General features: G+C 38.6%; 2 protein-coding genes and 1 long non-coding RNA gene across 4 annotated transcripts; 1 reads left to right on the top strand and 2 right to left on the bottom strand.

Moving 5' to 3' along the window:
* Window positions 1–541: 541 nt before the first annotated feature.
* Window positions 542–4,998, bottom strand: gnl3l (G protein nucleolar 3 like). The gene is made up of 15 exons (XM_067588235.1): window positions 4,895–4,998; window positions 4,763–4,806; window positions 3,943–4,053; window positions 3,711–3,827; window positions 3,531–3,614; window positions 3,265–3,400; window positions 3,069–3,172; window positions 2,782–2,926; window positions 2,348–2,435; window positions 2,083–2,260; window positions 1,853–1,995; window positions 1,628–1,764; window positions 1,163–1,326; window positions 861–1,035; window positions 542–632 (listed from the first exon to the last, which is right to left on the bottom strand). Exons 1-15 carry the CDS (start codon window positions 4,905–4,907, stop codon window positions 565–567), a joined length of 1,707 nt encoding a protein of 568 aa, XP_067444336.1. The 5' UTR covers window positions 4,908–4,998; the 3' UTR covers window positions 542–564.
* A 143-nt stretch (window positions 4,999–5,141) lies between these two features.
* On the top strand, window positions 5,142–6,900 carry LOC137182014 (uncharacterized). 2 transcript variants are annotated; one of them, XR_010928222.1, is made up of 3 exons: window positions 5,142–5,560; window positions 5,678–5,767; window positions 6,816–6,900. It is a non-coding gene; the product is annotated as an uncharacterized lncRNA (long non-coding RNA). The 2 variants fall into 2 exon arrangements; XR_010928223.1 differs by having other exon boundaries at window positions 5,142–5,305; window positions 5,461–5,560; window positions 5,678–6,874.
* A 113-nt stretch (window positions 6,901–7,013) lies between these two features.
* On the bottom strand, window positions 7,014–12,662 carry opn1lw1 (opsin 1 (cone pigments), long-wave-sensitive, 1). Its single transcript, XM_067588238.1, has 6 exons — window positions 9,013–12,662; window positions 8,241–8,537; window positions 7,947–8,115; window positions 7,691–7,856; window positions 7,362–7,601; window positions 7,014–7,267 (listed from the first exon to the last, which is right to left on the bottom strand). The coding sequence occupies exons 1-6, from the start codon at window positions 9,113–9,115 to the stop codon at window positions 7,169–7,171; spliced, it is 1,074 nt and encodes a 357-aa protein (XP_067444339.1). The 5' UTR covers window positions 9,116–12,662; the 3' UTR covers window positions 7,014–7,168.
* Between the last annotated feature and the right edge of the window lie 1,914 nt (window positions 12,663–14,576).

Raw genomic sequence — 14,576 nt, 5'->3', positions numbered from 1 at the left:
ATGAGTCTCCCACTCACCAAGTTGAATGTGAAATGCAAAACGCTGGCATATACATTAAGCTATTTCTACTGCTTGTTTTAGAAAAGATGCTGATATGTCTTTCAATTAAGCTCATTATGAATGCTTTCAATACTTTTTAGGCACAAGCAATTAGGAAATAACACTTACTACCCAGGAACAAAAATTATGTTACACAGTGTAATTACTGTAGCTTAGCTTAGAATTAAATAATTAAATGTGATGCATAAAAAGGTCCTATGAGTTTATATTTGATACTAATGGCTCCTGTTGTGAGAACTGAAGTGTCAAGAGCTCTGAAGGTCGATACGTAACAAAAGGCATCTGCAATTTGTACTAAAGGCAAAACTTTCAGTGTTTGCACAGGACAGTGACTGAGACGGAGTATAATCCACCCAGTGAAAAGCCACCAAAGAAAACAACAGGGTTCCAAGAAGCTTAAGTTCTGTAGGAGGATAGTAATGTTTCTTACATTAAAACAGAAAACTGTAAAAGTGTTCAGTGAAGGAAAAACACAAACACATATTCCTTGATTTTTTATTTTAATCAGCTATCTGAAAATGAGAAGTCCATTGCAGATGTCAAGGTGTCCGAGAGTTTGGTGGCAATTTTGTCTGCAGATGAAAGAAAATGAAGAAAAATGTATCAATTTAATTTGCATAGTTAAATACAGAACAGGTAAAGCAAAAAATATATTATAAGCCTATCTGTGTGGGTGTATGTGATCAGTAAACTAAGATTTTAAACTCCAAATGTTTTAATTAGATTTTAGATTCATATCCAGAACACACCACAGGCAAGATTTTGTTTAGTATTTGACTGAGGCTGATATTTATACAAACCAGCTCTTTTCTGTTGCTTCTTCCTCTTCTTGCTGGCAGCAAGGAGTGCTTGGCCCTGCTGTAGAGGATCTACATTCAAGATATCCTTCAAATCTGGAGCCCTGGATGCAGCATCACTTTCAGGTAAATCAGTCTTCGACTTCTGAGATTTTATCTCCACTGTCATTGGTCCAAACTATTTTAAATAGGACAGAACATCAGACATAACGAGAGTTGAATGAACCACATTTTACAAAAGTTAGGGGCTTAACAAGTTATACTTCAGTGAACACTGAAGCTGTAAGGACTGAACTGTTTCACACCTCTGGGTCCTTGTCATCCTCCATAGATTCAGTTTCATCTTTAAATTCTGGCTCTTCCACTGACTCTCCTTCCATTTCCAGGTACGAGAGTGGTTCACCACCACCTTGTGTCATTCCAGTGGTTTCCATGCAGAATCCCATTTGGACATCAGAACAAGATGACTCTGAAACACAGCAGAAGCAAATCCAAATTTGAAACTACTACTGCTTCTTTGGGGTCTTTTAACACTTGATTATTACGGTATTATATTTCAGTTGTCCTTCTGTGACACAATTATCACATGAAAAAATTGTTCAATGGCCTTTTATTTAGATAAAAACTGCTCCAGTTGTTACTTTAAAGTAACTGAATGAAAGCTGTTGACAGTGAAGTCTGTTCTGGGTAACTGGGACATTGTTCTTACTGCAAGTAAATGAGAAAAATGTTTAGGGGGATTTGGGTGAAATGAGCCTGTTTTCTTTTACCTGCCAGAACCTCCTGATTTCCTTTTTCAAGCTCGTCCCAGTCAAAAGCTTTTCCCATCTCCGTAACAATCTCAGCGCTGACGTGTGTAGGAAGAGTGTGTGTCTCTGGAGGGTGCGTGAAGTAGCTGATCCTTCCCCTAAATAATACAACATGCTGAAATTAACACAGTGCTAGTGGTTGATTGTCATTTGTAAAGCTATAAAAAAAATTTAAATGTTACCCACCCTGTCCAGTCCATTAATACACTCTTAGCTGCTTTGTCAGTGTCGGGCAGTCCTCCCTTCCTTAGTTTGCCTTGACGTCGAGCAAGCAATGCCAAGAACTCCAGAGCTGTGTGGAAGTCTGGCACTCCGTAGTGCTCCATGATCTGCACATCCAACAGAACTGATGTCATGGCAGTGTGCGACTTACACAATCTATCAATGTGCAAATGGCTGGAAAGCAAACAACATACCTGTGCCTTGTTGCAGCGTCGAAGGATGGCTTCAACAGGTGGAAGGGGATCAACAAGTTGTTCGATTTTCACACAGTTACGAAGAATCATTGCTGCATCAGTCGTTGAAGTTGCCATGACAATGCCGGGGCAATCTAGTAGTTTAATGTGTTTGTCCAAATGCACCTCTTGAAGGCATCTAAAGTCCGACAAACTCATCATTAAAACAGGTAGGAAACAAGCAGGACTTCACAGTTACAGGATCAACAACTTAGTGTATACTTACTTGGTGACACCAGGAGTGGCTCCGACATTACACGCTCGTACGCGTTTCAGACTGTTGATCAAACTGCTCTTTCCCACGTTAGGAAAACCTACAAAACAGAAGTAGCAAAAAATTATTTCACTTAGACATCTTACGTCATAAACAAGAAAACCTAATGTAGTACGCTTTGTCTTCACAGGAGACATTTCAGCTGCATTTTTTAGTCTGAAGCAACAAATACTTTTCTATTTTAATCAATACAGCTGTCTACACAGGCTGTACTACGGGTCACGCTTAACTTGCACTTTATACAAGTAATTTTAAGCTTAAAATCTATTTTCTCCCATTTTACATATGAACATACCCTGTGTAGACACTGACAGAAGAATGACACTGATGTGCTGCTTTCACTACCCAGCCTGTGTTAACATTGTATTACTGGATGTGGTGCTTACCTACAACACCTACGGTGATGGCCGTCTTTATGTCCAGGTTGCGACAGTAGTTGCCAAGTAGCTTCATCAAGCAGTCTGCACCAATACAAGCACTGCTACTAAGAAGCTCTGTGGTGGCTTGTGTCACTGGTACATTACTGCGTTTCTGCCCACAGCAGGAGACAGAAAATAATGTTTAGTTTTTATGTGAAATGCATATTTAGCAAAATAATATCATAAATATTAGTATATAGCTTTAATTATTTGAATCTTAATTAGCATTTTCAGATGATAGTTTAACTACATACCAAGTTCTTGGACTGTTGCTGAGTAGATGCTTTGAAAGCCACAGTAGGAAACTCATTACGAAGATACTTGATCCACTTTTCCACGATTTCCTTTGACACCAAATCTATAATCAATGTAAAACCATGTAAGTCAAGATATAAAAATATAGACAATTCCCAAAAGACATGCTTTCTAAATTTGTATTTCAAAACCTACCGATTTTATTAAGCACTAACACTATCTTCTTGTTCGTTCCACTTTGAATGACTGCCTGCTCCACCTGAGGACATCTGCAGCCAAGAGGGTCACGTGCATCCAAAACCTCTAAAATCACATCTGATGCCTCCACTACCTTTAAGAAAATAATAAAAAAGCAAAATGTCCATTTCCAAAAAATCTAATGTCAAATTACAGTGATAATTCTGTGTGTACAAAACACATCTAAAATCATAATGTTCATCATGTATGAAGCAGCTGCATACCTTTTTAAATTCTCTGTAATATGCTTTTCTTGAATTCTCATTTTCAAAGTTGACATGTTTCTCCAAACTCTGCATCTCTGTCTCCTGTGAACACAAACAAGAAAAAAAGAAATCATTATGATGCACAACATGCAGTGATTCAAAATAGAGTCAGTTTCCCGCAAACAGGCTGACATTTACCCTCTGCTCAAATTCTTTCTGCCGCTGTAGGATGTCATTCTGAAAGCTTAGCAAATTCCTCCTCTTCATCAGCTCTCGTTCTCTAGAGATTTTCTGCTTTTCTTGGAGGTCCTGAAGCTAATTAGGAAAAATATGAATCGAGAGATTGGTTAACCCCCAAAAATAAGAAGTGTAATTATAATTTGCAGTGCAAACTCAAATCTGAGTGCAGGCAAGAGTTTCCAAAAGTCACCCTTTGCCTCCTGATTTCTTCTGGTCTTCTGTGGTCCTTGACATGCTGCACAGATGACTGCTCTTTATTCTTTGTCTGCCTTGAAGCGTCTCCCTTTTGTCCATCTTTGGTCTGTAGACAGGAAAACATGCAAAATATTAAAATAATATCTTTTCTTTCAGTTCATTAAATGACAATCAATGCAAACAGGGAACAGTTGATTTATGTACACATCACGTCTGTGAGGCTTTGAGCCATCAACAACAGCAGTTTTCTGAAAATCTCTTGAGAATCAGACTAATAAGTAAAAACATCAGGTAAAATGTAGTGCAACAGATCTGTGTTTTTACCTCATGGTCAGCAGATGTCCAAACGTGAAATTTTCTTTACTAGCCTTATGTTGTGTGTGTGTGCTTAAGTCTTAGATGATATGTCATTGCCATACAGTGTATGTTTGATAGTATCTGATCCATCGACACTGCACAGTAGTTTGCGTTGTTTATAGATTAACACAGTGACATTGAAGCTGCTGAATGCTAAATTTACACGTAAGCAGCGTGATTAAGGGAGTTGGGACAGTATATTTTCCACTCCAGTAGTTTATCTGTCTGTCTGTGCAGTGCACCAGTCAGCAACACTGATACCTAGCTGGAGCTGGAAAGACATCTATCAATAATAACATTACCGTTTTCATATAATAATTTCTTGAAAGAAAAAGCTGAGCTACCGTACAGTTTAGCGATACATTTGACAACTGTTGAATATATTTCTGTCACCACAGTAGTGACGACAGAGGAGCACTAAAAGTTAGCTCGGGTAACATTTGTCGGGCAGCGCTTACCTTCAGTTTTCCTAGAAAGCCGAGACGTTTTGCTCGTTTTTGTTCTGTAAGATACAAGAAACGACACAATTTAAATCGTTCACGGTTAATTTTACGTGAAAGTATTAAATCACACAACGAAAAGGTACGTACTAGCTTTAGACATAGCTTCAGTTTTCCACCTCTCAGACTTCACGTGTGCGGCAAGAGGGTGGACATGCGCACACAGTGACGTCACTCATAACATCCGGGAATATTGCAAAATAAAAGAGTTTGTATTTTGGCTACAACAACTGGTTCCCAAATTGGTGTCTGTCAGCGGGCCCTCGACTGCACCTGTACATCAAACTGTTTTGATCCCAACCGAATCAAAATTATTTTGCTCACTTTATCACAAAATTACATTATACAAAAATTACAACTTTGGTTTTCTTCTGCTATTCCTAACTAGCTGTACCAATTACTGCAAAATCACTAAGAAGGGTCCAACTGCAGACCTCCCTCCTGGAGCCCCTAGTTCTGTGAGTCAATGGGGTTTGAGCATGAACAGTAGGGCTGTATGAAGTACGTAAACGTTCACTTACTTACCTTAGCATTCCACCGAAATCTGTTTCTCAACAAATTTGACGCGAGAAATAAGCAATCCAGTTGCTGAATCTTCATTCATATTAGATCTACAAGACCTGAATTAAAAGTTTGTCCCGACTTTCGTAAGGCAGGGGCACTACTGCACTGCCGGTTGCCACTTCTTTCTTGGCCGTGCCTCAAGCTTGTGGGGGATACAGAAGTGAAGCAGCAATGCCTCAAACGACAATACATGTAAATAACGCTACTCTAATACTACTTTTATGTCATCAAATATTACAATAAAGCTGATAATATATTCATATTTGTATCCAGAATAAATACTTTGTTGTTAAAAATGCATTTCAATAGATATTTCAATGTGGAGTCGGAGCACCTGTAAATCATAAGAGGAGATTGACCACCAAGCTCAAGACACTGAAGGAAGTGTGTGAGAAGAAGGTGAGACTCATAATCCAGCAGAACATTAAGCCTCAGGTGCCCCAACTGATCATTTCACTCTGAATAATGGGTTCTTGGATTCTAAGTACTTACATTTAGCGTTGGCATTTGGAAGAGAAACTTCTGAAATGCTAATTCATCAAGAGGTTGCCTTAAAAACAATAAAGAGAGGGGAAAGATGTAGATGTAGAGGGAAGAGAATTTGAGTCATACCTTTGTGCCATAAGGTTCACTATAAATGGAAAATTCTCGAAGAGCCATTTCAATGAACAATTTATGGCCATTCATGTTCTGTAGGCCCAAAAATGCAGAAGCCTGATGAAGGCTGAAAAAAGTTTTCCAGGCGTTTGCGCCTAGTGAGCAACTTTCATTGGAAAGAATTGGGTCCTATCTTGGAATACGGTGTCCAATGGTCTTAATACATCCATGAGTTCCACAAATAACACTATGTTTTGAGGTCAAAATGTGTAAGTGCATGGCATTTACCAAAAGAAAAGTTTGATATAGTGAAAATGGATATGTTGTTTCATAATTAGGGCTTCGATGGCTTGTGACATACACATAGTTCATTTCTCAATACCTCTAAGAGCTAACTTTGTGTAGTCTGGGTCAGTTTTGTTACTGGAACTAGCTGCCATATTTTGGTGGAGGTCCATCTGTCATGTCAGCTAGTTAGAGCCAACAGATGTCTATCCACATGTGGCTTGTAGAAAACATGTTTTGGATATGTGAGGACATGTGCCACATACAATTTACAAAAGACCTTTCCAGAAAGTTTCTTTCTAAATGCTGAAATGTCCAGCTATCATGTCATTGTTGCAATGTATTTTTTAGCTGCTACCCACCTTTACTGCAGCCCTCTACTTTATTTCTGATATAATATTAATACTAATAAACTGTTGTGTAAAGACATGCTTTTTGCACCTTCTCACTTAATTATGAATATGTGATGTCTGTCTATATTGGCATCCTGTATGAAGGATGACTACTCTCCTCACAGCTGATTGGTGAGAAGGTCTTTTTTTTTTTACATGTTTTGATCTGTGAGCCTGAAGAAGAACTACCCCTGGCAGGTTTGGTCTCTGGCATGAGTTACCATGGCTGCGGAGCTCATTTTGAACATGAGACAGAAAATGTGACACAGAGCGCAAATGCACATCCTAAGCCACCAAAACTTCTTTGTGAGAAGTGAGCCTGGTCCATCTGTGCCAAGTGTCGCCCACACAAAAAACACTGCATGGAAAGCTTTTTTAGTATACTTTGCATTTATTTGCTTTATGTGCTTTTTTTGTGCTTTTTTTTGTATTTGCAAGAAAGCTAGCTAAAGAAAAAAGAGAAAATAAATATTTACTGTACAAGTCATAATGGTCTTTTTTCATGCAACATGTAAAATATACAGGTTTATGCAGGGGCCACAGAGGACACCTCTGTCTTTGATGTGGATACTTCAGAGCCATCATCGGCTTCTTTGCCAAAGAGCTGCAGGATGCATGTGCGGAACTGATGGGGAGAGAATAAAAAATAAGTTAAACAAAACACATTTGATTTAGACAAAGGCAGTTGATCAATGTGACAATGAGACTGTTGTGCCAACCTGACGGTTCATGAAGACATAGATAATAGGGTTGTAGATGGTGGCGCTCTTGGCAAAGTATGCAGGCATGGCAGCAGCCAGAGGATGGAAGGCATATCCAGGGTTGGCTGCGGCAAAGCAGGCAAAAAAGGTGTAAGGTCCCCAGCATAAACAATATGCCAGGATCATCACAACAACCATCCTGGATACTTCTCTCTCCGCTTTCTGGGTTGACTCTGATTCCTTCTGCTGCAAGGCAACCTGTGATAGATAAATTGGCACATTATAAGATTCTGCCAGGCTGTGATGTACTTTCTATGATGTATAAAACTGCAGGTAAGATAACTTACAGCACGGATAGCCAACCAGACTGCAAGGTAGCACAAAATGATGATAGCCAGGGGAATTAAACAACATGTAATCATAAGAACAATCATGTAGGACTGAACACCAGGGTCGTCACTTCCACTGAATACATCAGGTCCACAGGAAGTCTTCAGTCCATGAGGCCAGTACCTGAAGCAAGACAACTTTTAATTTATGTCAACTGATAAACACTCAAGATCTTTATTATGTATATATCTGTAAGATAAAAACACAGGCTACCTGCTCCATCCAAAGATGGGAGGAGCGCACCATACAGCTGACCAGACCCAGGAGAACACAATTCCACCTGTGGCCCATTTGGCATCAAACTTGATGTTTCCAAAAGGTTTGCACACAACGACCCATCTCTCCCAGGAGATGATAGTCAGGGACCAGAGAGCAGTAATGCCTGTGTAAAGAAGCACAATACTCAGTAAAGGAAATTAACGAAATATGTAAGACCAAGAATTCCTCTCTTTGCAAACTGCTTCCAAATACCTTTCCATGAAAAAGAAAAAAAATATGACCACTCACCACAAACTGAGACAGTGTAGCCCTCAAAGATGCACATAGGGTGTCCCAGAATGAAGTAACCAAAATACTGGTTGCATACACTGATGGTACTTGCAAAAACAGTCTCTCCAAGATCAGCAATAGCAAGATTGACCAAGATCCAGTTCAGAGGGTGACGGAGTTTTTTGAACTTTGCTGTAGCCACCAAGACAAGACCATTGGTGAAGACTGATAGAACGACCACAATAAACATCCAGAGTGTTGCGACATTGTAAACCCATCGAGGAGCAATGTGGTAATTCGGACCTTCAAAGGGATCTAGGGAAAAAAGCAAACCAATTTCACATATAGTCTCATGATTTAAAATTTAATGTGGTTCATATTGTCTTATTCTGTAAAGTATAGGAAGCAACAGTACTAACTTTTGTGTACATAACACAAATCTTGAATTCATGTAAACAGTGCATAAGCTTTCTAGTGAGGAAAATAGGACAACTGTCTGATGCTTGCATTTAAGTTTGACAATACTGTGCAACAATATTTACTTTTTCAAACTGTCGAGCTCTAAATCCTCAAATATGTCAAATATAACTAAAAAAAACACCAAATTTAATCTAATTGAAAACTTAACTTTAAAAAGCAGACGACCACTGGCAAAAGATGAATAGATTATGATCTGCTCTGGTTTGAAGTTCTGCTGTCATTCCTTGTAGGTCCTTACTTTTTGTTACAATCACTCATATAATGCACATGCCCATCAAATTATTAATAAAATAAAATGGCAATACTGTACCCTTGGTATGATTGCTGTTTGTGTAAACAAAGGCAGATCCTCTTGTTGAGTCTTCATAGCTTCGCCTTGCAGCAAATGCCTGTTTTCCCCACTCTTCTGCCATTCTGACCTTCAAAGTCGTCTTTAGTAGCTGGCCCTTCCTGTCACTCGTAACCTCCTTGGGTGACTGGTACCACACATCTGACCTTAGCTTTTATACTTATGCTTCAGAGACCTCCAATAGGATTAGGTCACAATCAAATTACAGTGCAGTGTGCTGCGTTGCAGTGACACTCAGCAAGGCAATGGACTTGAACTGTAATAAAACTATGAGCCAATTAGGTTAAGATACAAAATACCAGAATAACTGTGTTTGAAAGCGGATTTCCTCCCACCCACTTAAAATGGGGATTATTTGTGAGACCTTTGACTGACATGTTATTGAGAATTTTGAGCCATTTTTTGCCTTCATTGAGTCCTGCCGTAATCAATATTGTCTATTTCTTACAACTATAGAAATGTTGAAATTAGTATTATAAGCAACATTCAATTTGTTTCTCAAATAATCATTTAAGCTCCAAATCAAATGTTTATTATCTCATACTTTTTGATGCAAAGAAACAATTCTACATTAGTACACTTAATATCATGGTCCGATATTGCATCCGTTGCATGATATTATGTTCATTTGAGAAATAAAAACAAACCTACCAGTACAGAATTGTGTGTATCAACTATTGCTGTTGCTATTGTGTATAATGTTGTCTTGACAGGTGCGCAGGTGGACCCTGGTGAGCATGAGCACAGCCAAGTCGTAAAGCAGCTTAAAAGTAGAGAAACACGTAACATTTCACAGTTGTTCACACATGAGGTAAGTAAGACATCTGTAATCCCTCCGGAAAGATAGTTCACCTCAGAACATAGGATTTTTCTACACCGCTTTGATCCTACCACATACGTCATAGTCCTCATGGAAGGGCAAAGTGGAGGGGGTAAACTCAGCCTGACGTTGTGGAAAAAGAATCTAATCACTCTAAAGCACAGGCCACATTTGTTTATGGTAAGAACATGACAGTCAGAGATTTTATATTAAGTTGCAAACAATTTTTCTGAAGGTGTGAGATTACATTAAGGATATCTGACCTCTACATACTTTTCCTAGTAGTGAATTTCACATATAAATGCTGCGCACAGAATTTTGGCAAAGTGATGCAGGGACATACGTGTCTGGCAAAAGCTCTTCATTTCTGGGTATTCCAAACAAGATAGTGTGTCTTCGGGGGACAAGAGCAACCGGTGATTAGGGAATGTGTTACTGTCTCTGAGGCTTAATTACTGTCTTTACTGGCTGCTACCCTCTTAATTAGCTCAGTCTGCCTTTTGGATATGTCATAATTGCCAGCAAGTGTTGCGTGTAAATGCAAATGCCAACCAGCTGATGTAGCTCATGCAACTGAAGTTGCATGGCTGAATTTGAGAGGATTCATTCCAAACATTTTGAATCCATTTTAGAAAAAAAAAGCTCCCTGTAATTCACCAGCTAACATTTTAGAAACATGTGCTTTTTTTCTCAAAATCAAATTATTATGCAGTCATTGTCATATAGCGATAGCCGTTTCATTCAAGTATACTTCAAACAAAGTGCTTGTTGGATCAACTAACAGAGTCATAAAACCCCCTTTCTGATGGCAGATTGCTGCTTTCAAAAACTGCAGCTTCCCTCAACACAGAATCCCACAATCATACACATTTTAAGCCTTTACTGCCAGGTGTGCGAAGGTGTGTGAAAGTAGGCAACGTTTCTCTTCTCTCTCAGGCACTCTTTTTCATTCCTTACACAACTACTTTTCGTGTGTACAACAGATAGCAACATCATGAATGCCCTCAAGGAGAGACTGTCCAAAAGTGTGCCATTATCCCCATTTGTAGAGTTCATTGCGCCAAGGCAACTCAGACATACAAAAGGAGCGAGGGCATTCAGTCATTAAAAACAGTTTCAAAAACTGCTTTCTAAGTTATTTAAATTTCTCTAGAATTTGACTGTGATGATGGCTGACCTTCCCTCTCAACATAATATTTAAGGCACAATTATAAAGACCAGTACTCTTTTAGGCTCATGAGACCATGATGTTATACAATACGGAAAGAGTGAAAGATCAACAGAGTGTGCTGTTGAGGTGCAAATGGAGTCCTGCTAAATTTTTAACATGTTTGTCAGATTTCAGATGGGATTCCAAAATAATTCCATCCTATAAAATTCAACCTTTGATAGAAAACAGAACAGTTTTTCTGTCAAAAAAACTGACTGATACAATTGTGTTTTTTTTAATTCAAGGCTTAAATAACTGCTTCGAAATAAAAGCCACAGAGCGATAAAAGTTACACATTTTGTTAGTTGCTTTACAGCAGTGGGACCAGCCACATGTGTAAGTCATAGTATCATCAGCAACAACAACCAGCTCCAGGATAGACTTCCGGTCCGGTCCGATACACTTCTGGTCCGGTCATTACATCAACAGTATAATAGGTCCTAAAGTGAGGGCTAATAAGATATTGTCTGATATTTTGAATTAAAATTAGTTTTGAAATTAGTATAATTTGATGGTGTCACTCTCTTGCCCTTATCGAATGTCAATGAGCTAATAGTGCACAGTTTGCTATTTTAGTAGAATGTTTAGGTCAAAACCAAAGGGGTCATGATGAAGTAACTGGTGCTCTGCCAGATGGGTCAGAAGTTGCACTGTTACAACTTTTTCAAACTTATTTAGATAAAACATGGGATTAATTGTTTTGTAGTGTAATTCAGTAGCTTCAGTAGCATTATCATTTAAAGTCCAAGTGAAATTTAATTGCCTAACTGCCTGTTTTTTGACCACTACAGCACACATATCTGCTCTATAAATCACTCGTCCTGTGTTCTCCTCAGAAACCAAAAGTGAGAAATTCATACTTTAAATTCTGTGATTTCATTATGGTGCCCCATAGTTTAACATTATTTCGATTAGATACTGTGCCATCATAGACTTAGATAGCTGAAGTACTTATTTTGATACAGCAAATCAAATCTTGAATAAAGCGATAACATGGCGTTCAATCATAGGCAGAGTAGATGGTCCCACTGAGCCTGATAGCATCTTGCTACACAAGAGCCACAGACTCTCAACAACAACCCACATTAGCTTTCCTGTTAAGTCCCCTGCTTTTCTAGCTTACGAACATGAACACATATCTTGTCCTGCAACTTAGCTCATTGGAGGAGCCACCAAACAAACACTCCCTGGGGAAAACACACTGCTCACATCAGTTAGAAGACTGGGTGGCTAATTAGCTTCTTAGCTACAACACATTAAACAGCATGTCAACATACCTGCAAATGTCACTTTGGTCCCATTAGATGCTGTTAGATGTTTGTTCATTGCTCTTCAAAATCCCTATTGCACTCAGTTGTTCAAATACAAAGTTGAGTAAATAGTTGTGTAAAGAACAAAAAAAATCTAACCCTGACTAGCAAATAGGGTACACTTAACTTTATCAAACTAGCATAAGCTAGGGGTAAAGCAAGCTCAAGCAAAGTTGACATTGTACTTGCAACCTATAAGTGCTGCAGGTCCATAATATATATTCAACTTGGTAGTAGTTATGTAAGTAAGGACGAGGGAGAACCAGAATTCATCTTTACACATTTGACACATTGAGCATTCACCAGCAGGTAAAATTTTGTGTTCTGGGCCAGCAGAACTGTTGTCAACCAGATTTCAATTGGCCTAAAAACAATAGCCGACCTTTCTCACAGGAGACATTTGGACAATTCACAGTGGTAAAAAGCACAGGTGTAAATAAAATGAATGAATTTTACTGGTTTGGTTTTATAAAAAAAAAACATTAGATTGTTTGACATGTATTTACTATTTTAAATAACAGTATTTGTTGTATTTTGCGACATTTGGTCCCGAAGGGCATTTAGTGGGGGTGATCAAAGACAACTTTTGTGGTGAGATTAAAATTAAATGAAATAATGAAATGAAATAAAAGCGTCAATATAAGCAAACTAACTGCAGCAGTGATTTGTAGCCTTATACTTTTGATAGAGAAATAAAACATACTTGTCACAGTTATGCAGAACATTAAAAAGGTGAGCAAGATCCCATTTTAAATGTTCTGACTGTTGGTTGAAAGTTTCACTGGATTGAAAGTGAAGAGTATAGACTTTAGGCAATTACTCCAAAACATCATGAAAGGATAAGGCAGGTGATTTTCTATATCTTTCTTATTGTCAACAAATCTCATTTACAGAGCCAAGCCAACAATGAACTGATCCTACTTACAAGTGTTGTGTGTATATCCAAATCCTGATATATTGTATTCCTCTGTGCCATACACATCCGTTGTGCTACAGTTTTATCAAAGAACTTCAGTACAGTCTTGAGGTTGTGATATATAGCACAACAAGGTAACAAAGCACTGTAAACAGGCATGCGCAGTGGCGTCTGAATTGCTCTCCTGAGACTGAAAGTGTTATTGCTATTATTAGTCTTTGGAGCTGTTTCTAAATAATCTACCATAACCATAGTATTCGGGGCGAAGGTACATGTCACCAAGTGCAACTGTGCGGCCCACTGAGGTGTTTTTAAGTGAGGTCTATGGCACAGACCTTGCCGTAGACCTCAGAGTTTGGCACAATACTTGTAAAAGTAGAAAATCAGTTCACTGTTTACTTATTGCAGAGTCTGCTATCACTGACAACTTAATGGTCTCCCTCATTAAGTTTTCTGTTAATATTGTTCACCTGGCCTCGTTATGTGCCTGCTCAGCTGCCTCTCATCAGATGTTAGTCTCTCCAGAAGAAGGTTGCCTCTGCGGTCTGTATTAAATGCCCAATACAGTAGAGTAGCCCACCAATGGGTTAGGTAACCCTAACCCATTGGTGGGCTAGGTAACCTAACTCATCTGAAACTTTTTGTCTTGTCCCTGGGGCAGGTGTATACACAATGTTCAGTATGTGCACAAAAGCCATGCATGCAAGGTGCATACCATATACCAGGGACCTTTATTGTCTGTACTCCCAAAAAAATTATCTGTAAAAAAAACAACGAAAAAACATGCATGCACCATTTCCCACACATAAACTGGTATTTTAAAAACAGAGCGTATGGGGAGATTGTGCTCATTTTCACTTCAAACTAGGTGCACACAATCTAAGTGTGAAATGGTCAAATGGAAATGAGAAAAAAGGTAAGAGATTGAATCTAATTTTCACAATTAATGTTTTGGTTTGCTAGCCAATTTCACTGAGCTTGCTTGATGTTTTTTCTGTCTGCACACCTGTTTATAATCTGCTAATCATAGGCTCAGGTAAACTTAGTTGTTTAGATGTCTATTCGATGTTGTGCATTGGGTCCTAGGTCAGTACATCATTGTTACAACCATGTGTTAAAATGACTTAGATGTTTGAGAGTAAATCATAACTTGCTACTCTCATGCAAATATCGTTTTGTAAAACTAGCTGTAAGTTATTTTAAAAGAGTCTTCATCTGGATCACACTACAGTGAGAGGGGTTTGAGGCATTAAGGATCTTTTGGCTACT

This window comes from Thunnus thynnus, chromosome 4 (assembly GCF_963924715.1).
Source record: "Thunnus thynnus chromosome 4, fThuThy2.1, whole genome shotgun sequence".
Lineage (NCBI taxonomy): Eukaryota > Metazoa > Chordata > Actinopteri > Scombriformes > Scombridae > Thunnus > Thunnus thynnus.
The sequence above is the reverse complement of the archived record's forward strand: the minus strand, read 5'-3'. Positions and strand labels throughout refer to the sequence as shown.

Coding starts and splice junctions, on each gene's coding strand:
- gnl3l (XM_067588235.1), bottom strand. Junction 3,401..3,530: donor ATTACAGAGAATTTAAAAAG/GTATGCAGCTGC, acceptor ATTTTCTTAAAG/GTAGTGGAGGCATCAGATGT. Junction 1,036..1,162: donor AGGATGACAAGGACCCAGAG/GTGTGAAACAGT, acceptor TATTTAAAATAG/TTTGGACCAATGACAGTGGA.
- opn1lw1 (XM_067588238.1), bottom strand. CDS start 9,115: ATGGCAGAAGAGTGGGGAAAACAGGCATTTGCTGCAAGGCGAAGCTAT. Junction 7,857..7,946: donor CCCATCTTTGGATGGAGCAG/GTAGCCTGTGTT, acceptor GTCTTGCTTCAG/GTACTGGCCTCATGGACTGA. Junction 7,268..7,361: donor ATGTCTTCATGAACCGTCAG/GTTGGCACAACA, acceptor TCTCCCCATCAG/TTCCGCACATGCATCCTGCA.